General features: G+C 37.6%; 1 protein-coding gene across 1 annotated transcript in view; it reads left to right on the plus strand.

Annotated features, from left to right (window-relative positions):
* The window catches only part of DSCAM (DS cell adhesion molecule), a 740578-nt gene that overhangs the window by 112207 nt on the left and 602560 nt on the right, over window positions 1–25811 (plus strand). Inside the window, exon 3 of the mRNA XM_069471934.1 lies at window positions 11625–11942. Coding sequence (XP_069328035.1) covers window positions 11625–11942 — 318 coding nt within the window. The remainder of the gene's footprint in view (window positions 1–11624; window positions 11943–25811) is intronic.

A 25811-nucleotide genomic window follows, 5' to 3' on the forward strand; every position in this document is an offset into this window, starting at 1 on the left:
GTTAGCTTGGTATATTTTTCTATTCTACTTTTAACCTACCAGTTTCTTTATATCTAAAATGGGTTTCTCTTGGATAGCGTATAGTTAGGTCTTAATTTTTCATTCAGTCTAACAATGTCTTTTTTTTTTTTTTCATTTCAGCATCTTATGGGGGTATAAATGTTTAGGAGAGTGTTTAGGAAATTTATATTTAATGTGATCATCAGTTTGGTTACATTTAAATTTACCCTCTTGGTAATTGCTCCTCTTTGTTCCTTTATTTTTCCCTTTCTTCCCTTCTTTTGGATTAATGGAGTATTTCTAAAATGATGTTTTAAATGATCTTTTTTCTGCATTAAGGGCTTAACATCTAAGTTTCATTTGCATTTTGTTTTTTGTTTTGTTTTGTAAGTGGTTGCTTGTGTTTATAATATGCGACTTTTAAGTAACATGATCTACTTTAAAATAATCTTATACCACTTAATTTATAGTAGGGACTTACAACAGTAGGTTTTTATTTCTCTCCTCCCTCTTACCTTTGTTGTGATATTGGTATTCATTTTATCTATATTACATATGATAAACACAATACATTATTATTTTTGCTTTAAAGAGTAATTTGTCTTTTGATGACTTTCAAAAATGAGGAAATAAGATTTTTATATTAACCCACATATTTTCCATTTTTTGCCACTCTTTATTTCTTTTATGAAGTCACACATTTCTATCTGGTATTATTTGCCTTTTGCCTGGAAGGCTTTCTTTAACATTTCTTGTACTGTTGGTCTCCTGACAATGAATTCTTTTAGCTTTTGAATATGTGAAAGTCATTATTTTGTCTTCAATTATGAAACTTTTTTCTGCATAAAGAATTTTAGGTTGGCAGTTTTTCTTTTCTTTCCATTTAAAAAAATAATGTTTTAAATTCATTTCTCCATCGTCTTCTGGCTTGCATTGTTTCCGATGAGAAGTCTGCTGTTATCTTTGTTTCTCTGTATGTATGTTTTGTTTTGTTTTTTAATCTCTCTACTCTTAAGATTTTTTCTTTAAGATTTTTTTCTTTATCGCTGGATTTGAGGCGTTTAATTATGATATGTCATGTTGTGGTTTTCTTCATGTTTCTTCTGCTGGTGTTTGTTGAATTTTTAAGATGTTTGGGGTTCTAATGTTTATTAAATTTAGATATTTTTTATATTGTTCAAAATTATTTTCTGTACTTCATATTCCTCTTAGAACTACAGTTATATGTACATTAGGCCAAATAATATTATCCCACAACTCACTGGTTTTGTGTTTGTTCTTTTTAAGCCTTTTTAATTTGTTGTTTGATTTGTGTAGTTTCTATTGCTCTTGTCTTCTGGTTCATTAATAGTTTCTTCAGTAGGGTCTAATCTTCTGTTAGTACCATTCGTCTCATTTTCCTTTCATGTATTGCACTTTTAATCTCTAGAAGTTTCATTGTGGCTATTTTTATCTTATTTTTCCCCATTTTGGTTATTTTTATATTCTTCATTTCTCTCATCAACATACTCTTCCTTTTTCCTACTGTCTTGAACATATTGAGAGAATATTTATAACAGTGATTTTAATGTCCATTCCTGCAAATGTTATCATCCCTCATTTCTGTATCTTCCTATTCAATGAGTTTGCTCCTGATAATAGGCTATATTATCCTGTTTGTGTACAGTTTTTTACTGGATGCCAGATATTGTAAATTTTACATTACTGATTTTTGGAGTTTGTTGTTTTCTATTAAAAATTATTGAAGTTTGTTTCTTGTGCAGTTGAATTACTTGGGATCAGTTTTTTCTCTTCTAGGATCACTTATAAGCCTTGTTATGATTAATTTGGCCACGGGTGCTGTGGTGATACACTTCTGAGTGCTCTAACTGGTGTTGCATTTATTAGACTTTATTTCCACTCTGGCTGGTTGAAACATGAACTATATCCTCCCCCATGGGAGCTTCAGGGATTTTTCACCTGCTTCTTTGTGGTGTTCCTTACCCAACCTTGGTAGTTTTCTCACACATGTGCAAATATCAGTTTGTAGCTAAAGACTCATCACAGGTAACCCTCTGCAGATTTCTGGAGCTCCCTCTCTATGCAACTTCCTTCTCTCTGCTTTGTAAATGTCAGCAGCCTTAGCCTCCCCAAGTCTTATGCTTTGTCTCTTTAACCCAGCAATTCCATTAAGTTTTATTTGAGTTTCCCTCTTTTGGAAAGATCTGGCAAACTCTCTCAGGAGGTTAAGCTGGGGCACTTATAGGGCACACCTTGTTTGTTTCATTTTTTCATGGTTTCTATACTGCAGAATGTTTAGTTGTTTAAAACAGGAAACAGGAGGGTAAATTCAGTTCTTGGAATTTTTTTTTTTTTTTTTTTTTTTTTTGGTGGTGGTGGTTTTATCAGAGACAGGTACAGAATTTCATATTTCTAAATTCTATGTAATTGTGAAGTTTTATCCAATTCTTGTTTCATGAGCATAGTTGCACCATTGCTTCAGTGTCAGAGGCTGATAGAATGATTGAAATACATTAGAGTTAAATACACTATTGCTACAACATATGAGCGTATTTTTATAACCTGACTTGGAATTATTTCACAGAAGCTTGGAATGCTTTCCAAGTCATTATGAGACCATCATTTATCTGATTGTAGATTGCCTGATCCAGATGACACTGAATTTCTAAGCATTTATTCAAATTTAAAAACATTTGGAGCCTCAGTATCAGTAAAAGGTTATGTTTTCTAGCTATATTTACCTAAGGCTAAGTTATATTTCCTTTCATTTTGGAAGACCTTTACAGAAGCAGTTCATTTTAGTAAGCATACACGCTCACATGTTCCTGTGAAATCAGTGAAAGTCTTTTGGACCCAGATGACATTACATTCAAAATGAATATACCCAACTTGCAAAAGCAGTGGCCTGTTTTGGTGTTCATGCTCTCTGACCTCTTTGAAGCAATCAGCACTGTTGAAAACCACTGGTTGACTTCTAAAAATGCTATCTTTTTGTTTCTAAGACATCATTCTCTCTAGGGTTTGCATTACTGGTCTCATAATTTCTTCTTTATCTGCTTGATAGTTCTTTCTTTTCCCATTTCTTTAAACTCTTTAAATGTCTTAATTGAAATATAAAATTCATGCAGGGCACTGTGTGCATATCACAATGTGGTGTTTCATTAGCTGAATACACCAGTGTACCCAGGGCCCTGGTCAAGTAAAGGAGCACAGCCAGCAGCCTGGATGTCCGCCATGCCTTTTTCCATTCTTTGCACCTAACCCTACTCCCTCGGGTAACCGTTATTCTGAATCTTGACATCACAGATTAGTTTTAACTATTTTTATGTTTGGTAAAAATGGAACAATACAGTATAAACTCTTTTTGTGTCTGTTTGCTTTCCTTCAACATTATAGTTTTGTGATTTATAGTATTTTTGTTTGTAATTGTAGAGTGTTCATTTTTATTGTTATATAGCAAGTCAATGTCAAATATATCACGATACATTTATCAATTTTACTATTGATTGATATTTGGGTGCTTTTCAGTTTGTGATTCTTACAAATAGTTGCTGCTATAAATATTCCAGTGTGTTTTTTGGTGAACATATGCATGTATTTTTGTGAATGTATACTTAAGAGTTGAATTGTTGAGTGGGAGGGTGTGCATATGATCAGCTTTAGTAGAAACTGACAGTTTCCCATAAGGATTTTAATGGTTTACATTCCCACCTGCAGTGTATGAGGGTCCTGTTTCTCCATGTCCTTGAGACACTAAATATATGCTGTCTTTTCCATTTTGGTTATTCTGATGGGTACATAGTGGTACCCCATTGTGCTTTTAATTCACATTGCCTGATGACTGATGGCATCAGAGTGCTTTTTTGCAGCTTTTTGGCCATTTATATGTTGGCCTTTGTGAAGTGACTATTCACATCTTATCTTTTACTAGTTATGTGTAGGAGTTCCTTGTGTATTTTTGTAGAAATCTTTTATTAAATAACCATTTCCTACCTTATAGGTGAATCCTATCCCTGAAAATTCATCTCTGCTTTTTGGCCATTTGTTCTTTACACTTTTCTTGGGATATTGTTTGCAATGGTGGGCTCCTAGGAGTACTTTTCATGTGGTTATTGGGTTGCAGGATCTCTCTCTGGGGTCTTGGACTCCTATTTCCAACTTGCTACTGGGTGGCCCCAGGGAAGTGCCCCTTAACTTTAGTAAAAGTGATGTTATTGTTTCCTTCATCCAACCAGCCCTGCCTGCACCTTCTCTTTGTTAATGGTATAAATTTGCAGCCCAGGTATGCAAACTATTAAGTTTGAATCCTATTGATTCTTTCCTTTTCTTTTCTGTCACTTCTCCGACACCACTGCTCACCAATTCTGATGGGATTGAATCAGACACACCTATTCAGTCAGGCCTTTCTCTCTCCCCCCGCACCACCAATGCCTAGACCACCAGAGCAGCCCAAGTGGATATTCCGCCTCCAGTCTTCTCTCCTTGTCTACCTGATATTTGCTTCTCAAACTTCAGCCTGGGAAGTTGATTGTTCTGTGACAAAACTTTCAGTGACTCTCTACTTTATTTAACAGCTTTATTGAGATATAATTTACAAATCCCAAAAGGAACTCATTTCAAGTATACGATTCAGTGGTTTTAAGTGTATTCATAGATAATGTGCAATTTTTCCCACAGTCAATTTTAGCACATTTTTATCACTTCAGGAGAAATCCTGTACCCTTGAACTCTTATCCTCCCCCTCCACCTCTAACCCTAACCCTAACCCTAAGTCAACTACTAATCTACCTTACGTCTCTGTAGATGTCCCTCTTCTGGATATTTTATAGGAATCTGATCGTGCAGCGTGTGGGCTTTTGTGGCTGGCTCTTTTCACTTAGCATAATGTTATCAAGGGTCGTCTGCGTTGTAGCTGTCAGTACTTCATCCCTTTTTACTGTTGAGTAATATTCCATTGTATGGATAAACCGCATTTTGTTCATCTGTTCTTCAAGTGATAGACACATGGGTTGTTTCTACATTTGGCTATTATGAATCATGCTGCTTTAAATATTTGTATACCACTTTTTGTGTGGACGTATGTTTTCATTTCCCTTGGGTATGTGTTTAGGTGTGGCACTCCCTTCTGCCTGCAGGATTAAGCACGTGCTTTTAAGCTTGGTATCTGACATTCCTTACAGTCTAGACTTTGTAACATAGAACCTTACATGTAACCTCCTGGAGGTCAGAGATCCAAATTTTGGTTGTTAGTATGTCCCCTGATCTTGGTATGGTGCCAGGTACTTCACAGATGCTGAATGAGTATTTACAGAATAATTGAATATAAGGTATCTGAAGCTCCCTCTTCAAAATCATATGCCACTTTCATCTGCACACTGAAGCTCCTGTTATCCAGTACTTTTTTATTTCTTTCCTGACTGTGACAACTCAGCGTCCTGATATTCTTATGCATTCTGCCTAGAATGGAGTTTCCTCCTCCAGAAAGCTTTCCCCATCTTCCCTAGGCTGAGTTAGTGTTTCTATCACTTGTGCTCCTGTAAGCATTTTATGAATAATTCTGTCCCAACACTCAGCAAATACAGTTATCATTGATTTCTTTACATGACCATAGCACCCTCTAGAATAAAATTTCCTTGAGAACAGTACCAGGACATGTTCAAATTTGCATTTCTGGGTCCTTACACGAGGCCTAGCACCTAGGAGGTGCTCAATGAATATTTTTGCAAGAATGAACGATTGTGTCACTGCTTACTTTAAGACTCCTCTCACATCTCTCCTTTTCACCATGCCCTGTTTCAATTTTAAGGAAAACTAAAATATTGACTTATTTTTCTTTTTAGCGTAACATTTTTCTTTATGTTTGTCACTGGAGTTTTGGTTATACCATCTGTTAGGACGATAGAATATATTGAGAAATCTGCAACTGAAGAAACAGCCTCCCGAAGTCCCACCTGTTAGCTCCCTCGGTGTTGGTACCCCAAGATTTTATACCTGGAATTTCACAAGGTTGTGCTAAATGTTTTGCTTAGCTTTCTGTTATTAAACTGCAGTTAACTTTTAGGACCATTCGTGCACATGTAATTCACATTAAGGTTGCCTCTACCCTTGCTGGAGGAGTCAATGTTGCTATATTTAAAGAGCATGAGGCACTGCATAAAACAAAGTATTATTATTTAGGCAGATGGATGGTCTCTTAGATGGAAGAAACAAAAGCTGTTGGAATACAGTTTGAGTTTTCTTTTGCCTGTGGCCATATGATATGTATCTTAGAGAATGAGTCTATGTTATGTTATTAAAGCCAGTGTTATGAAGGAGAAAGACTAATGTAAAAGGAGAAAGACTAGTGTAAAATGCACTAAAAAATATAAAGAGAAGTGACAGTAATCCCCTATAGGTCGCTTATCTCTTTAACTACTAGGATTAAACATTTATTTTTCATTTTTCCTGCAGTCATTTAAATAATTTCACAAGCTGGCTCGCAGAATGTGGTTTTCAATAAGAAACTATACATTTAATTAAACAGTGCCTCTCGCATACATTTACATTTTCAAAGACTTGCTATTCTTAACAAGGCTACTTTTAGGATACAAGAGGATAAATTCAAATATGACCACATTTTATTTAGTTAAAATTACCCACAATCAAGTTGACAGAAGAGTGATGTAGAAAAAAATAAAAGAATCTGGGTGGAATTAATTACCCTTGAAGAGTGACAGTCGCCTCATTCCTAACAATATGTTTGGGGTAATGTCAGTTTCTTAGAAAGCTCAAATGTAAAATTACAGTGCTACTATCAGCATTTTTATTTGAGTTGAAAACTGCAGTGTTGAACTATTAACTATGCTTCTGATGTGAACTGACTTCTTAGTTAGCAATAATGTTCATATTCTGACTTATGAAGCATGGCTAAAGACTTTAGCTAAGGTTGAAAGAGAAAACTATAAAGCAGCTAAAACTTGAGGAACACCTCTGCCTCTCTTCCCTTTGAGTAAGATCTTTCGCTTTTATAAAATATATTTTTCTTCACCACCTTTTATAATAACAAATGGCATCTACTCTGCTTCACGGCTTAGCCATAGCCAGCACTGGCTCTGATGGGCAAACTCTTGGTCCCTGCCAGTGATGGAGACCAAGAGAAATAAGACAGATGTTTCAAGTGTGATATCTGGAGGGTGCTGAATCTCATGGACACAGCTTCCCAAAGACTGGGCTTTCCAGAATAAAGGCAGCCACATAATTAAACTAATACAGTAATTTGAAAAGGTATTGCCTATTCTATGTGACTGTAGAGAGTGAAACCATATGTCTTGTTGCCTTAGTTTGTTTTCTGCTGCTATAACAGGATACCACAGACTGGCTAAATTACAAACAATAGAAATTTATTTGGCTCATGGTTCTGGAGGCTGAGAAGTCCAAGAGCGTGGTGTGGCTCATCCTGTGGTTGAAGAATGGAGGCAAGTGCCCAAGACAGAGTGAAAATGGGGGCAGAACTTACCCTTTTTTCAGGAGCCCACTCCAGCCATAACTAACCCACTCTTACCAGAATGACATTAATCCATTCATGAGGGCTCTGCCCTAATCACTTCTTAAAGGTCCCAGCTTGGGACCATTACCTTGGCAATTAAATTTCAACATGAATTTTGGCAGAGATTTTCAAACCATAGCACTTGTGAAACATCATAGAATGGTAGAGTAAGAGTAGTGGAAGGAACCTTGAAGCCATCTAGTTATTAGACTAATGCCTCCCCTGCCTTCCCTTCCTTTATTGGGACATCCTAAAACAGGTACTTAGTGTTTAAATAACTGACCACATAACCATTTAGTTGCTTAACAAATAGTAGTGCTGACATGCATGAGCACATTGCACCATGTCAATGCTCACCACCATATGCTACTTTAATATAATAACTTTGTAACACACTTCCTACTGCAGTTTTCTTTCTGGGCTATGGTAGGCCAGGAATCTCATCACATCCACCTCACTGCATCCTCACACTGACATACTTTTTAATGTATTTACTAAACTTGGGTAAAGAATAAATTAGTGCTATGCACACTGTAAGGTATATTTGTGCAAGGAGAGGGAGAATTCCCTCTTGTCTTCTTTGGTGATGCTGGGAATTAACCTTCTTGGTTTTACTAAATAGAGGTCTACATTCCATATAGGCACACCAGAGCAAGTTCCCTAATGTAACTGTGAGTCAGCACATCTCAATGCCCTGTGGGGTGCTGTGTCATTGACCCCTGTGTTTATACTGATGAACTTACTCCAATTCAGGCCTTTGGCACTGGTAACCTTATCATCTCATATGAAACCAATGAAGTGGAAAAGTTTCTGTTGGTGCCATATATGGCCCTAACAGCCAGAGCGACCCTTAGATCTCACTGTAATTGTGGATCTGTCAGGCAGATGTCGTCTGCCAGTATCCTTAAGGAGTTACTGGTCTTCAAGCATAAGACCTTCTACATTGTCATTTCCGTCATTGTTGGAGAAGACACTGTCTTATATTGAGTTATCTGGAAAGAGATGCACAGATTGAGACTAGCTTTTGATACTTCTCCTAATCAGGGAAAAAGGGGTCTTTTCAGGGGACTGTCCACTTTGGGGACATCTGTATAGTGTAGCAGGGAGCAGAATCCACTTTGGTGTGTAGACTTTACAGTGGAAGGGGCCGAGGCTTGTCTGTCATCTCTCTATATTGGGGATCTCTGCCGGAGGCTTTCCTGTGCACCTCTCTCTCTCTCTCAACTTCCATAAACATTCTGTTCCCAGACTGTGAGACGTAATTCCAGTCTATTTAAAACAGAAGTAATTTTGTGAAATAGAAATTCCAAAAAAAAAAACCCAAAAAATCAAAAGATTAACAAATTGTCAATGGACTTTTGACATCATATTACGTTCATATGAGATGAGAAAATGGATAAATGAGGATATTGGATTTACCAGCCAACATTTATTAAGCACGTACAGCATGCAAGGCATTAAGCTTTAGATATATTAGCTCATTTAGTATGTAAAATGTAACTGAAAATTGAAGTGTTTATGTAATATATGAATGTTTGATTCTTACGTGAAAATGTTTATTCATAAACTACATGTTGGTTGACACTGTCCATATTTAATGGGCTCCCAGAAAATGACAGCCTGAGAGTCTTAGTTGCATCATTACCTTATTCAATGTAAGAATTATTGCTTACAACATTTTCCTAATATCCAGCGATGATCCAGATTTATGCTTTCTTTCATCTCGGTGTCTGCCTGTATTTTATTTATTGCTTATTTATTTATTAGGGTCTTCCATGGGATATTACTTGGCACTTTTCAATTATTTTATTTCACATTGGGAAAAACATCCAGGAAGCACCCGACCGTGGAGGGGGACTAGCGCAGCCTCAGCTGGCGTCTCAGATCGAGTTGCCTGGACAGGAGGCTGGCGGTGCGTTCCCAGGAGATATGCAAGACAGGAGGTGCAGAAGGCAGAATGGGTCGAGGGAAGCCGAGGTCTCCGCCAGGACACCCCTTCCGAGCTGTTCCCCCCTAGCACGAGCAGGCCAGGCCTTTGGAGCCACCTTTGATCAGTTGTGCCCTGTGGGCCTTTGACAAGGCCATTCCCTATAGTTCAGAATGACACCAGGTGTGAGGCTCAGCTGAGGACATTTCCAGCTGCTGGGGGTGGGAGATGTTGGCCCTCAAGAGGGACTCTGGAGAGAGCTCCTGTTACCTATTTCAAGTGATGTCAAGGAAGGACGTGCCTCAGTTTTGCTGTGGGAAGAGTCACCCGCCCTCACTCAGCCTCGTTCATTGCTCAGAGCTGTGCTACCGCTGGGCTGGGGACTGCTCCCCGCCCTGACCTTAGTGAGCAGGTTAAATCTGGCTATTTTAAAATGAGTCCAATTATATTTGCAAACAGTGTTCATTCCTTCATATCTTTCTTACCAAATCATGTCAGTTAACTGTGTGCAAAGCGAGGGGCACGTGCACTTCCTCACACGGACTCAGTAGCAACCCCACCGCGCTACAGCAGCCTAGGACCCCTCTGTCCCCCACTGCTGAGAAAGACTAGATCAGGACGGGAGGGCCCGTCTGAGGGCAGCTGGCTCTGGTCCCTGCCCAAGGGAGGGAGACTGTTTAGCCACATTTGGTTCTAAGGTGAGAAAGTATAAATCACAGAAACCTTCATCGGAAAGACTGAATCCTGGGTCTGCTGGCTCCTAGCCGTGTGTCCGTGGTCAAGTGACAACTCTGAATTTCCATGTCATCTTCTGCAAAGTAGGGCCTGCCCTTACCTAGCAGAGCTGTTGTCCACAAGAGTCAATGAAATAATACCTTGAGTCGCATAAAATTGCCTGATACAGAATAGGCACTTAATAAATGTTACTCTCACCCTGACCAGTGACGTTCGGTCCAAATATTTGGGGCTTCTTTTCTCTCTTACAAATACGTGGCTGGGTACGCACCTGCTTTCAGAAAGTCGCACATAAGCACAGACGAGTGAGAAGCAGGTCTTCAAGGTATCTATAGATTTTTTGTTTAGTTTTTGGATTCTAGAATTTGAGTTTCATTTGTGCACATAAACGACACTCCATAAATGCTAGTTACTGAGTACAATGTAGGCACTCAGTAAGTGAATTAAAAATCCAAATGTGTATGAACAGGTTTGCTGACATTTTGTTTGTGAAAGTTAAAAGAGAAACAATTTAAATAAAAAGATCAGGGAAATAGTTTATATAAACATACTGTGTGCATCCACTAGTGTTTACTTGTGAAGGCTGTATAGAAACATGGAATTATATATGTGATGCACTATTAGGAGAATGAAAGAAAGTCGATAACGGTGGCATATTTTACATAGGTACATTTTAACACAGTGTAATTATACAGGTAAGGCACGTAGGCAGGTGAACCAGAAGGGAAAATGTGAAAATCAAAACAGAAACTGTAGGCAGGTGTAACTGAGTGACGCTTTTTTCAAAGTTTTCTCTGCTGTTACCACCTGTTTTCAATAAAATCTGCATTGCTGGTTTGATGCCCTATTTTCTGACATCCATTTGTGCTTTTGTAAATGGTTTACATATGATCTTCAATTTTAATTTTAAAAAACTGTGGCTAATTGCATTCAGGAATGACTCTCAATGTACCTAGTAACGAGGACAATTTGATCCCAACACTAGCATCCAGTCGTTCGTTCATTTAGCGTCTCTGCTGGGAGCCCCTGAAGTTAGCTCTGTGCTCAAGCAATAGTGTGAGCAAATCAGGACCTTGTCCATGGGAGGCTTCTGTTCTAGGGGGGAAGACAGATAGGAAGTGAAGACAAAATATGTATTAATAATATACAGTCCAAGGGTGGTGAGTACCAGGGGGACAGAGGCTGAAGATTAATCTATTAAAAGTTAAGATCCAGGAAACCTTAACATTTTGTGTGCAAATTATGAAATTAGGATGATGCCTCATTTTTCAGTTCCTGCCTCTCCGTCCATAGTATTTTGAGAAATTTTGAGTTCTTTCATTTTCGTTGAGCCTCATGATTATTTCTCAAAATAGCCTTCTGAGGCCAGGCTGGTTGTATAGCAAACGTAGAAGGTGTGTTTTACTTACCCATGGATTCCTGTGTTGTCTTTTTCAGTTTTCAGTGAAGACCTACACTCCAGCCTCTACTTTGTCAATGCATCTCTGCAAGAGGTAGTGTTTGCCAGCACCACGGGGACTCTGGTGCCCTGCCCCGCTGCAGGCATCCCTCCTGTGACTCTCAGATGGTACCTAGCCACGGGCGAGGAGATCTACGATGTCCCCGGGATCCGCCACGTCCACCCCAACGGCACTCTCCAAATTTTCCCCTTCCCTCCTTCAAGCTTCAGTACCTTAATCCATGATAATACTTATTATTGCACAGCTGAAAATCCTTCAGGGAAAATTAGAAGTCAGGATGTCCACATCAAGGCTGGTGAGTATGGCTCTTTGGGTTTTGTTCCCTGTCTGCCTGCTTGGGTGGGGGCGAGGTGCAACGATGAACGGTAAGATGCCGTCACAGCTGGGAACCAGTGAAAACCCATCATTGGTTCATTCTGACACTGCTGGTGACTTCTTTGAGATCTCAGAGTGTACCTTATTTAGATTTCAGAGTGCATTTCATTGTTGGAACTAGAACTTGACATAGTGATTATCAAGTTGGTAAGTTCTAAACTATATCCCAGACTTGTTATATTTTGAGTATTAATACCCTAACTCAACTTTCCAGTGTCCCACACACCCAGTGTATTTACTTCCACCTCTGTTTTCCTCCCTATCCCTTCCCCCACCCCATCCTAGGAGAGAAAAAAAAGAGAAAAAAAGAGAGAGAATAGACAAATGGTTGAGCTGGAATAAAACCATAGCATCAGTGTGTGCTGTAATAGAAACAGAATCAATCTAATATCCTTGCTTTCCTTGTGAAATAAGAAGGCTATTTTAACATTTTTGACTATAGCACATGTTGCTGAAATGTTATCAGTGCATCAATCCTAAATTGGCAATGTTCCTTTTAATAACAAACTGTCTTTTTTTAATCACCATTGCTACAAGTCAACCCAGGCATACTTAGTGTGAGATACACGAACATCAGAGGCTATATATATATACAGGATGTATTGTGTGGTTCTATAGATTTCACAAAGCCCTGCAAAACAAACTCACAGCTAGACTCCTGTTAGAAAACAGCATTTTAATTTTTTTTAAGCCTAGATCTGAAATACTTGTGTAGACTGACATAATATAATGGCAGGGCAAAGAGAATGTGACTTTGATTGTTGTCTTATACACCAGGTAGCTGGGGAGCTTTGCAGTAATTTCTGCAGTAAGTGAGTAGGTGCTAGTGGAAGACATCACAACGTGAAGAAAATATGAGATGTTTCTGAATTCCTGCATATGATCTCTTTGATGTAAGCAATCACACATTAGACTATGACTCATGCCGCTAGCTAGTCATTTTCCCAACTATATTTTGATCTCCCTGACATTCTCATGAATTCCAAGACGTGCACAAGAATTCACTTAAGAAAGGGGAAGAAAAGATTGGCTTTCATCGAGATATATGTAAATTTGATATGGCAAATAATTACAATAAAATGAATAAAATTTGTATAGGGATCTCGAAACCTGACAAACAAGGATATGCAGTGAATGCTTTTTACCTGACAGATTGAACATTTTAATGATGTGTTATAAAAACATATTTATAATCTACAAAACACCACTTACAGAGAAACCTGAAATTTCCAGCAGCTATATCTGTACATATTAATCTGTTACTTCTGCCTTGGGTTTTCTATTAGGGGAATTCAGTGTTTCCTCCCGTTCTAACTGCTGGTTTCTAGATTTGACGTGGAATTAGTTGTTTTTGTAAGACACTGAAAGTTTTGGAAGGACGGGAATGACATCGTCTCTTCTGGCATCTATGCTAATCACCTCCTTCCACACAGCTGTGCTCTTGCTGTTTATGTGCTGACATTCTTGACATCTGAACCCCTGCAGAACATGAGTCCAGCATACATGCACCTACTGTGGCAGTCTGAGCACATACGATAGGCCATCCGGTTGCCCAAATGAAACTTATTTAATTTTGATTCCTATCATGAACACATTATGGTTACCCTAATCTTTTAGATTATGTATTGTATGCTTGAAAATCTGGGCTGGGCACCATGGCTCACGCCTGTAATCCCAGCACTTTGGGTGGCTGAAGTGGGAGGATCGCTTGAGCCCAGGAGTTTTGGACCAGCCTGAGCAACACAACAAGACAAAAAATAGAAAAATTAGCCAGGCATGGGGGTACATGCCTGTAGTCCGAGCTACTCGGGAGGCTGAGGCAGGAGGATTGTTTAAGCTGAGGAGTTTGAGGTTGCTGTGAGCTAGGTTGATGACATGGCATTCTAACTTGGGTGACAGGGTGAGACCCTGTCAGAAAGAAAGAAAGAGAAAAGAAAAGAAAAAGAGAAAGAAAAGAAAGAAATCTGGTTTCATCGTGGTAACATAGATGCTGGTACAGAACTGGATGGTTGTTCTGAAGGGCAGGTCAGGGCCACATGTTACCCTTTGACAGCTCAACTGCAGGTTTGAGTCCAGTGAACACTCACTCATGGGGTATCCTCTCGAGTATCAGGTCATCCTAAATGTCCCTTTAGATTGGTGTTGAGATTTCCCTGAAATAATCCATTAGGTAAACTGGCTTCACAGTCTTCCCATTGGTAGCACAAGGAAGTCTTGTTCTTCACAATTGTCAGCAGTTTTGACCTAGTTCTGGTGCCTACAATTGCAAGAAGTTTTTCACTCATCATGTCTCATTAATCTGCAGTCCTGGTTCTAACACAACATGCTTTCTTGCCCTTTCTATGCTAAGGCCGAGGTGCAGACGGGCCACTTGAAACTCTTGCCCCTCACTGGGCTGTATGTCCTACTTAGCAGGCAGCGATTAGCTGTGTGATCTTGGGCAAGTCAAACATTCCTGGTGATTGTTTTCTCCTGAGTAAACTGTGCTCGCTCACATTTGAATGAGGCTTTTGTGTATGACCAAGATGGAGTATTGGGGCCAACTTTGCCCTTTTATCTGAAACAACCGAGAAACAAACAAACAAAAAACCCAACACAGACAGAACATGTGAAGAGCCATGTTCCAGACTGGACCTGGGGCAGTGAAGGAAAGTGGCTCTGGAGGAACTGCAAATGACAAGGCGAGCCCCACGATCGCCCCCATTTACTGCCTGAAGTTTCTGGATGGAGAACACAAAAATCCGCACGTGAATTTGGGTAGCATCTTTAGTCACAATTGCCAAAAAAATGGAAGCAACAAACATGCCCTTCAGTACATGAGTGGGTAATGACAAAGACTGTCCTTGACCAAACTTGGGCCAGGGTCCTCTGGGCCCTCTCCCAGCTTGGCCTCATCCGTGGCTTTGTGTGACTGTCTGTGGGTGTCCAGAGTCAGCAAGAATCCTGCTTAGTTATCCTCCTACCCTTGGTACTTGATCACCTTTGGTATCTGATCAAGTTCCTCATCCCCTACCTTTGATGTATAAATTTTTGTCCTTCCTGTAATTATTAGGCCACTTTAGCAAGAAACCCCCTGTCCTTGATGTCTCCTCTTGCAGTTTCCATCCCAGGCCCCTCAGTCTGCTCACAGGAGATAGACCCCCCACGCATCCTCCTTGTATATGGAGTTGATTACTCTCCCCTGTCGCAATAGTCATGGCTCCCGCTGCAATAGTCTTGAATAAAAAAAAAGTCTTCCTTGCCTTTTTAATGGTATTAGAATAGTTTCTCTTTAACAAACATAGTACAACTATACAGTAGAGTATTACTTAGCAATAGAAAGAAATGAGCTATCAAGTTATGAAAAGACGTGGAGGAAACGTAAATGCATATTACTAAATTTTAAAAAAATCTGAAAAACCTTCATACTGTATGGTTCCACATGTATGTCATTCTGGAAGAGGCAAATTATAGACCCAGTAGGAAGATTAGTGGTTGTCAGGGGTCAGCGGGGAGGGAGGGGTGAATAGGTGGAGCTCAGGGGATTTTAGGGTAGTGAACCTGTTCTGTGTGATCCTGTAACAGTGTGTCCCTGACATTAGGGGTAGAACTGTACAACATACGGTGGAACTTAATGCACACTAGGGGCTTTAGTTAACACTAATGTATAATTATCAGTTCAGTTCATTAATTGTAACAAACGTATCACCCTAATGCAAGATGCGAATAATGAGAGAGATTAGAGAAGGGTAAGGAGAATGAAGTGTATGAGAACTTTCTGTGAAATTTTTATTTAAGCCTAAAATTGCTCTAAAAATTCAAGTCTATTCCAAAAATTTGAAAAAGACTTCAAGTAACTTTTTGTACAAATAAGCCCCCAGGGAAAGGACAGTGAGACCAAAAATAAAAATTAAAGAAATGCTGACCAGAATTTTCCAAATTTGATGAAAACTGTAAACCCACAGATCTAAGGAGTTCAACAAACCCCAAGCTTAAGACGTGTGACAAAAAATACACCAAGAAACATTATAATAAAGTTGCTCAGAATCAGGGATCAAGAGAAAATATTAAAAATAGTCACAGAAGAAAGGCATACTACAAACAAAAGAACAAAGATAAGGATGACAGCAGATTTGTCAAAATCAATGTGGAAAAACAGTGTAGCAACATATTTAAAGTATGTTATTAATCTGTAAATCTACAATTCTATACCTAGTGGAGCTATGCTTTTATTTATTTAGTTTTTGCTCAGAAAATCTTTTATTTTTTTAATTTCAGAATATTATGGGGGTACAAACATTTTGATTACATGTAATGCCTTTGCCTCACCCAAGCCAGGGCTACAGGCGTGCCCTTCCCCCATACAGTGTGGTCTGCAGTTGTGAATTTACCCCCCCCCACCCACCTGACCAGCACCCAATGAATATTACTTCCATGTGAGCACCTTAGTGTTGATCAGTCAGTACCAATTTGATGGCAAGTATATGTGGTGTTTGTTTTTCCATCCTTGTGAGACCTCCCTTCAAAGGATGGGCTCAAGCTCTATCCAGAATAATACAAGAGGTGCTAGTTCACCATTGTTTTTTGTAGTTGAGTAGTATTCCATTGTATACATATACCACATTTTATTAATATACTCGTATTCATGAGAACTTGCGTTGTTTCCACATCTTTGCAATTGTGAATTGTGCTGCCATAAATATTCGAGTGCAGATATCTTTATTATAGAATGTCTTTTTTTCCTTTGGGTAGCTGCCTAGTAGTGGGATTGCTGGATCAAATGATACTTCTCTTTTTAGCTCTTTGGGATATGTCCAAATTTCTTTCCACAGGAGTTGTACTAATTTGCAGTCCCACCAGCAGTGTAAAAGTGTTCCTGTGTCTCCACATCCATGACAGCCTTTGTTGTTTTGGGACTTTTTGATACAGGCCATTCTCACTGGAGTTAGATGATATCTTAATGTGGCTTTTATTTGCATTTCCCTAATTATTAGAGATGTTGAACACTTTTTTATATGTTTGCTGGCCATTATTCTGTCTTCTTTTGAAAAGTTTCTGTTCATGTCATTTGCCCATTTATTGATGGGGTTGTTTGATTTTTTCTTGTTAATTTTCTTAAGTTCTATATAGATTCTTGTTATCAGCCCTTTATTGGATGTGTAGCATGCAAATATTTTTTCTCAATCTGTACGTTGTGTATTAGCTCTAATAATAGTTTCCTTGGCAGTGCAGAAACTTTTTAATGTGATTAGGTGGCATTTATTTATTTTTGTTGCTGCTGTGATTGCTTTGGGGATCTTCTTCATAAATTCTTTGCCTAGACAGATGTCTATAAGAGTTTTCCCAACATTTTCTTCTAGAATTCTTAAGGTTTCACACCATAGGTTTAAGTCTGTTATCCATCGTGAATTGATTTTTGTGAGAGGTGAGAGGTAGGGATCCAGTTTCAATCTTTTGCATGTGGTTATCCAGTTTTCCCAGCACCATTTATTGAATAGGGATTCTTTTCCCCAATGTATATTTTTGTCTGCTTTGTTGAAGATTATATAACAATATGAGGATGGTTTTATGTCTTGATTCTCAGTCCTGTTCCAAAGGTCTGTATCTCCATTCTTGTGCCAGTACCATGCTGTTTTGGTTACTGTAGTCTTGCAGTAAAGCTCAAAGTCTGATAGACTGATGCCTCTCAATTTGTTCTTTTTGCTTAAGATTGCTTTGGCTGTATGAGGTCTCCTTTGGTTCCATACAAAGCATAGAATTATTTTTTTCCAACTCTTTAAAGAATGATGATGGTATAATGGTGAAATAAAGGCTTTCTCAGACACACAAAAGTAGAAAATTCATTAGCACCTGAATCTCACTATTAGAAATCTTAAAGTCCTACAATCAGAAGAAAAAAAATGACACCTGATTTGATCTTGGATTTACTCAAAGGAAAAAAGAGCAATGAAAATGGTAACCACATGGGTTTATAAATCATATTTTTTAAAAAAATTAAAATATTTTAAAAGATAATTTATTTGAACAAAAATAATAATGTTTTGTGAAGTTTGTAACATAGGTAGAAGTAAAATGTATGACAACAATAGCATTAAGGCCTAGAATAAAGACATGGGAATATAATATTGTAAGGTTCTTTTGCTATGTGTGAAATTGTGTAATATCACCTGAATATAATGGTGACAAGTTATAAGGTATATACTATAAAACCTAAAGCAAGCATTAAAATAACAAAACAAAGAGTTATATCTAATAAACCCACAAAGGAGAAAAAAAAAGACTCATTAAAAACATATTCAACCCAAAACAAAGAATAAAAGGAAGAAAGAAACAAAGAACAGATGGTAAAAATAGAAATCAAATAGCCAGATGACAGATATCAACATCTAACTAAATGTAAATGCTCCAGTAATCTGAATTATAAGGCAGAGATTGCCAGATTGGATTCACCACTGCTTACAAGTGACACCCTTTAAATATAAATACACAAATAGGTGAAAGGTAAAAGGATGGGAAAAGATACACTATCTTCATCAAAAAATCTAATTAAAATAAAGCATTGAAAGAAAGCTTCAAGTGATGTTACCTCCAAGAATGAGGAGGCAACATCACTATATATTCTATAAATATTAAAATGATAATAAGGTACTATGAAGAACAAGTACATAACAATAAATTCAACAACTTAGATGAAATGAAAAATTCCTTGAAAGATACAGAATATCACAACTCACTCGAGATGAAATAGATAAACTGAATAACCCTGTATCTGTCAGAGAATTTGAATTTATAGGTAAAAATTTCCTACAATGAAACTTTAGGCTCAAATGGCTTCATTATTGAATTCCACTAAACATTTATGGAAGAAATAAAAATTTTCAACAAATTTATTCCATAAAATTGAGAAGGTGAGAATACTTCCCAAATCATTTTATGAGGTCAGCACTACCCTGATACTAAAACAAGACAAAGACATTATAAGAAAACTACAGACATATGTCTCTAATTACAGATGTAAAAATTCTAAAAATTTAGCAAATTGAGTCTAATAATATATAAAAAGAATAATACGGTGCAACCACATAGGGATTATCTCCAGAATGCAAGATGGGTTTCACATTTGAAATTAATCAATGTAATTCACCATATTAACATATTAAAAGTAGAAACCATGTGATCATTTCAACAGATGCAGGAAAGCATTGATGAAATCCAACATCCATTTAAGATAAAAAAAAAAAAAACTCTCAAAAAACTAGCATTAGAAGGGAATTTTCTCAATCTGATAAAAAGTAACTACAAAAATCCTACAAAAGCTAACATCATACTTAATAGTGGAGAGTAAATGCTTTGCCCCCCAAATGAAGGACTATACCAGAGTGTGTCTCACTACTTCTATTCCAAATTGTACTGGAGGTTTTAGTCAGTGCAATATAACAAGAAAAACAAATTAAAATATGTCCTGATTGCAAAGAAAGAAGTTCACCTGTCTGTGTTTGTAGATGACAATTACTGATGGAGAAAATCTGATAGAATCTACGAAAAAGCTACTGGAACTAAGTGACTTTATCAAGATTGAGGTATACAAAATCAACACACACATGTATGCAAATTATAGGTAGAAATTTTTAAAAATATAATTTATAGTATAAAAAAATAAGAAATATCTAGGAGTACGTCTGACCCAAAATGTGAAAGATCTGTACACTGAAAATTATAAAATATTGCTGAGAGAAATTAAAGAAGAAGGAAATCATAGGAGAAATATAGTTTTTTTCATGGTTTGGAGGATTCAGTGTTGTTGAGATGTTGGTTCTCCCCCACATGATCTATAGATTCAATACAAATCCTATGAAAACCCAAGCAGGCTTTTTATACAAATAGAAATTAATAAGTTGATTCTAAAATTTATATGGAAATCAAAAAGACCTAGAATAGCCAAAACAACCTTGAAAAATGAACAATTATTCATAATGGCTAATACTATCTGATTTTAAAAATTATTATAAAGAACTTATTATAAACATAAATAATGTACAATATAATTCAGAAATAGACCCACATATATAGAGATAAATATTTATAAAAATTGACAAAGGTGCACAGGCAATTCAGTGAAAAAAATAGTCATTTCAACAAATGATGCTGGAAAAATTGTCTATCCATATGTAAAAAATTGAGTTTCAATCCATATCTTGCACCATATACAAAAATTAACTCAAAATGGATCACAGACCTAAATATAAGCTCAAAACTATAAAACTTTTTGAAGAAATATGGGAGGAAACTTTTATAATCTTAGATTGTGTAAAGATTATTTAGATATGATACCAAAAGCAAAGTTCATAAAAACAAATTGCTATATTGGGTTTTATTAAAATGTCAAAGTTCTTTTCTAAAGACATTGTTAGAAGAATAAAAATACAAGCAACAGCCTGGGAAGAAAGACTTCTAAAACACACATCTGTTGAAGGACTATTATCCAGAAATGTAATGAAATCTAAAAACTCAGTAATAAGAAAACAAACAATCCTATTTTTAAAGATGGGCGAGAATTTTGAAGAGACACTTCATCAAAGAAGATATGTAATGGCTAGTAAGCACATGAATTGATGGTTAACATTATTAATCTTTAATGAAATGCAAATTAAAGCCACAATGAGATAGATAGCTCTACACATATAAAATTTAAAAGACTGACCCGATCAAGTGTCGGTGAGGGTGTGGAGCAGCTGGGACACCCATTCGCTGCTGGTGGGACTGTCAAATGGTGCTACCTCTTTGGAAAACAGTTTGACAATTTCTTTAAGAGATAAACCTACACCTACCATATATTCCAGCCATTCTATTCTTAGGTGCTTACCCAAAGCATTTGTTCGCACAAAGACTTTTGCAGGAATGTTCTTAGCAGCTTTATTTCTAAGAGCCAAAACTGGGTCAAAGCCCGTCAACAGGTAAACGAGTAAACAAATTGTGGTTTCCCCATACAACTAAACACCACTTGACAGTGTAACGAAATGGACTGTCGTAAAACTCAATAACAGAGAGGAGTCTCAAAATAATTATATTGAGTGAAAGAAGCCAGATGAGAAAGTCTGTGCTATGGGATTCCATTTGCAGTACACAAAACTCTGAAAGTGCCAGGTAGTTAGCGGTTGCCTGAGAAGGCGGGGTGTGCAAGGATTGGGAAGAAGGCGTTAAAGGGGAACACGTGAACTTTTTGGGTGACAGATCTGTTCATCATCTTGATGGTTCGTTAACTGTGGTGGTGACTTCATGCATGTGTACTTATATCAAAACTTATCAATAAACATGCATAGTTATACATGGCCTGTTTACTTAAGAGACTTGTCTTGTTGTTCATATGATAAACGTAGCTAATAATAACTACACATTTGGTGGGCATCTCTGTACCTCCCCACCCAGCCCACAGTAACCCCCTTAACTTCCACGTCATGCGAAACATCCCTGGACCCTCAGCCACAGGTGATGGGACGGGGGGATAGGTGGACCAAGCTGGACCGTCAGTTCGTGTCTGACGCCCTCTGAACTGAGAATGGATATCTCATGACAGACAGTTAATGTGTCCTCAGGAGGCTTGGGAACGTGGGCCATGCACCTTTTTTCTTCCATGTGAACCTGAAAAGGAGAGGAAGCCTGCCTGTGGGAAAAGGGAAAGATGAAGCCAGAAAACGAGAGAAAGAAAGAGAGAGAGGGAGGCTGTGGCCCCTTCCCAAGGCCCAGTTGCACATTCCCAGTGTCTTTAAAGGATGTCCCCTATTCCAGCTTAAGGTCTCTCGTGCAGGCTCCTCTTACCAGCAATCAGAACAACTCCAATGAATAAAGTGATTGCGTGCTAGAAATTGTGCCACGTACTTTAAAGACATTTTTTATTTTAATCTGTACAATCATGCAAGATAGACACTGTTTCTATTTTCAGATGAAGGAAATAGAGGCTGCTGGCTGCTCACAGGCAGGCATTGTAGTTGTGTGATCAGTTTAGGTAAAAGGCAGTGGGCCAAGGTTTCATTCATTGTGAGCCTCCTGCCTGCCTCCAACTCAGACACCAGGAGTGTCCCAGCATGGAGGTCAAGGTCCCTTAGGGGTTGCCTGTCCATTGTGGGTAAGGGCAATGGGCAGGTGGGAGGTGGAGACTGTGGTTCCCATCCCCAGCCAAGGATGGCTTATCAGCCCAGTGCATGGCAGCTGGCCAGAGGGGACCCCCACAGCTGATGGGCTGAGTGTGTCCACTGGTGAGGTGGGGGCTCTGGGTGCTGGTGAGGGTCTGCGCTTGCCTGGAGATTATCACTGCCGGGGGGAGTGTGACATTAAATAGCGAATGAAAAAACAACATGACAAGTTGAGAGAGAGAGAGAACACAGAGAAAAAAAAAGTTTAATATTTAGTATGTTTAAAGGCACTTTCTTCCTCCTTGTAGATAAGGACCCTGGATTTTCATTTTCTCATGGGCCCCATAAAATAGGCAGTTGGCTCTGATTTGGTTAAATTAATTTTCATAGTAAATCATGAAATGAGACTATTCCGTGTTTACTGATATTTGTGTTTTAAAAAGCTTTTATATTTTAAAGAATTAAGGCTAACAGAGAGGGATGAATACAGGCAAACCACAGAGAAATTGTGGGTTTGGGTCTAGACCACAACAATAAAGCCAATACTGCAATTGAATTTTGCAAGTCACATGAATTTTTTTCATTTTCCAGTGCATAGAAAAGTTATGTTTACACCATATTGTGTTCTATTGAATGTGTAATAGCATTATGTCTGAAAAAACAATGTGCATACCTTCATTAAAAATACTTTATTGCTAAAAAAATGCTAAAACTCATCTGAACCTTCAGCGAGTTGCAATCTGTTTGCTGGTGGAGGGTCTTACTGCCTCCATGTTGGTGGCTGCTGGTTGATCGGGGTGATGGTTGCTGAAGGTTGGTATGGCTGTGATAATTTTTAAGAAATAAGATTATAAGGAGGTTTTTCACATCACTAGACTCTTACTCTCACAAAAAGATTTCTCTGTAGCATGTGGTACTATTTGATAGCATTTTACCCACAGTAGAATGTCTTTCAAAATTAAAGTCAGTACTCTCAACCCTACTGCTGCTTTATCAACTAAGTTTATGTAACTTAGTTATCAACAAATCCTTTGTTGTCATTTCAACAATGCTCACAGCATCCTGACCAGGAGTAGATTCCATCACAAGGAACCACTTTCTTTGCTCATCCGTGAGGAGGAACTCCTCATCCATTCAAGTTTTATCATGAGATTGCAACAATTAAGTCACATCTTCAGATCCTACTTATAATTCTACTACTCTTACTATTTCTACCACATCTGCTGTTATTTTCTCCACTGAAGTCTTAAACTCGTCAAAGTCATCCATGAGGGTTGGAATCAAATCTTTCTAATTCCTGTTTGTGCTGCTATTTTGACCTTCTCCCATGAATCATAAATGTACTTAATGGCATACAGAATGGTGAAGGTTTTCAATTTACTTTGCCCAGAACTGTCAAAGGAATCACCCTCTATGGCAGCTATATGCTTGCAAAATGTACGTCTTAAATCATAAGACTTAAAAGTCAAAATTACACTGTGATCTATGGGCTACAGAATGGATATTGTGTTAGCAATCATGAAAACAATATTCATCTCCTTGTACACCTCCATCAGAGCTCTTGGATGACTAGGTGCATTGTCAATGAGAAGTAATATTTTGAAAGAAATCTTTTTTTGTGAGCAGTAGGTCTCAACAGTGGGCTTAAAATGTTTAATAAATCATACTATAAACAGATGTGCTGTCATCCAGGATTTGTTGTTCGATTTCTAGAGTGCAGACAGAATAGATTTAGCATAATTCTTATAGCCCTAGGATTTTTAATGGTAAATGAGCATTGGCTTCAACTTAAAGTTACCAGCTACAAGCCCCTAACAAGAGAGTCAGTTTTTTGAATATTTGAAGCCAGACATTGACTTCTTCTTTCTAGCTATGAAAGTCCTAGATGACTTCTTCTTTCAATTGAAGACTGTTTCATCTACATCAAAATCTGTTGTTTGCTGCAGCTACCTTCATCAATTATTTCAGCTAGGTTGTTTAGATAACCTAAGCTGCTTCTACATTAGCACTTGCTGCTTCCCTTGCATTTTTATGTTAAGGAGGTAACTTCTTTCCTTGAATCTCATGAACCTCCCTCTGCTAGCTTCCAACTTTTCTTCTGCAGCTTCCTTACCTCTCTCAGCCTTCAAAGAGAATTAGAGACTTACTGTGCATTAGGCTTTGACTTAAGGAAATATTGTGCCTGGTTTGGTCTTTTACCCAGACAACAAAAACTTTCTCCATATCAACAATGAGGCTGTCTCACTTTCTTGTCATTCATGAGTTCACTGGAGTAGCATTTTCATTCCTTTCAAGAATTTTTTCTTCGAATTCACAACTTGGCTAACTGCTTGTGCAAGAGGCCTAGCTTTCAGCCTATCTCAGCTTCTGGCATGTCTTCCTAACTAAGCTTAATTATTTCTAGCTTTTGATTTACAGTGAGAGACGTGCAACTCTTCCTTTGACTTAAACACTTAGAAGCCCATTGTAGAGTTATTAATTGGCCTAATTTCAATATTCTTGTTTCTCAGGGAACAAGGAGGCCTGAGGAGAAGGAGAGAGATGGAGAATGGCCAGTGGGTGGAGGAGTCAGAGTGCATAAAACATTTATTAAGTTTGCTATCTTATATAGACATGGTTCATGGCACCCCCAAATCATTACAATAGTAACATCAAAGATCACTGATCACATATCACCATAACAGATATAAAAACAATGAAAAAATTTGAAATATTGTGAGAATTACCAAATATGTCACAGAGACATGATGTTAGAAAAATAACACCAGTAGATTTGCTTGACACAGGGTTGCCACAAATCTTCAATTTGTAAAAAACACTATATCTGTGAAGCACAATAAAGTGAACAGAAATAAAATGATGTGTGTCTGTAGTAATAAACAGCAACTGTGTGATCCTTGTTTAATAAATAGGCATTTTCTTCTTATTTGTCATCAAAGTTAAGTTGGTATCAGTTTTAAATAACTTGTTATAACTATAGAATTTTTTTGTAAGCCTTCTGGTAACTACAAAACAAAATCCTATAAAAGATAACACTAAAAAGAAAAAGCAGTGAATTCAAGTTAGTACCAGAGAAAATCATTTAATCACAAAAGAAGACAGTAAGGAAGAAAGGAAAAGAGAAGTTACAAAACGAATAGAATGGAAGTAACAAAATGACAATATTAAGTCCTTACCTATCAATAATAACATTAAATTTAAATGGATTAAATTCTCCAGTTAAAAGAAATAGAGTGGCTGAATGGATTAGAATACAAGACCCAACTATATGCTGCCTATAAGAAACTCATTTCACCTATAAAGACACACATAGACTGAAAGTGAAGAGATGAAAAAAGGTATTCTATACAAACAGAAACCAAAAAAGAACAGGAGTATCTATACATATATCAAATAAAATAGACTTTAAGACAAAAACTGTAAAAAGATGCAAAGAAGATCATTATATAATGATAAAGGGGTCAATTTAGCAAGAGGATATAACAATAGTAAATATATACACACCCAACATGAGTGTACCCTCATATATAAAGCAACCATTTATAGATCGAAAGGGAGAGATAGACTATACTACAACGATAGTAGGAGACTTTAATACCTCACTTTCAGCAATGGACAGATCATCCAGGCAGAAAATATATAAAGAAACATCAGACTTAAACTATAGTCTGGACTAAATG

The sequence above is a fragment of the Eulemur rufifrons genome, chromosome 7 (assembly GCF_041146395.1).
Source record: "Eulemur rufifrons isolate Redbay chromosome 7, OSU_ERuf_1, whole genome shotgun sequence".
Lineage (NCBI taxonomy): Eukaryota > Metazoa > Chordata > Mammalia > Primates > Lemuridae > Eulemur > Eulemur rufifrons.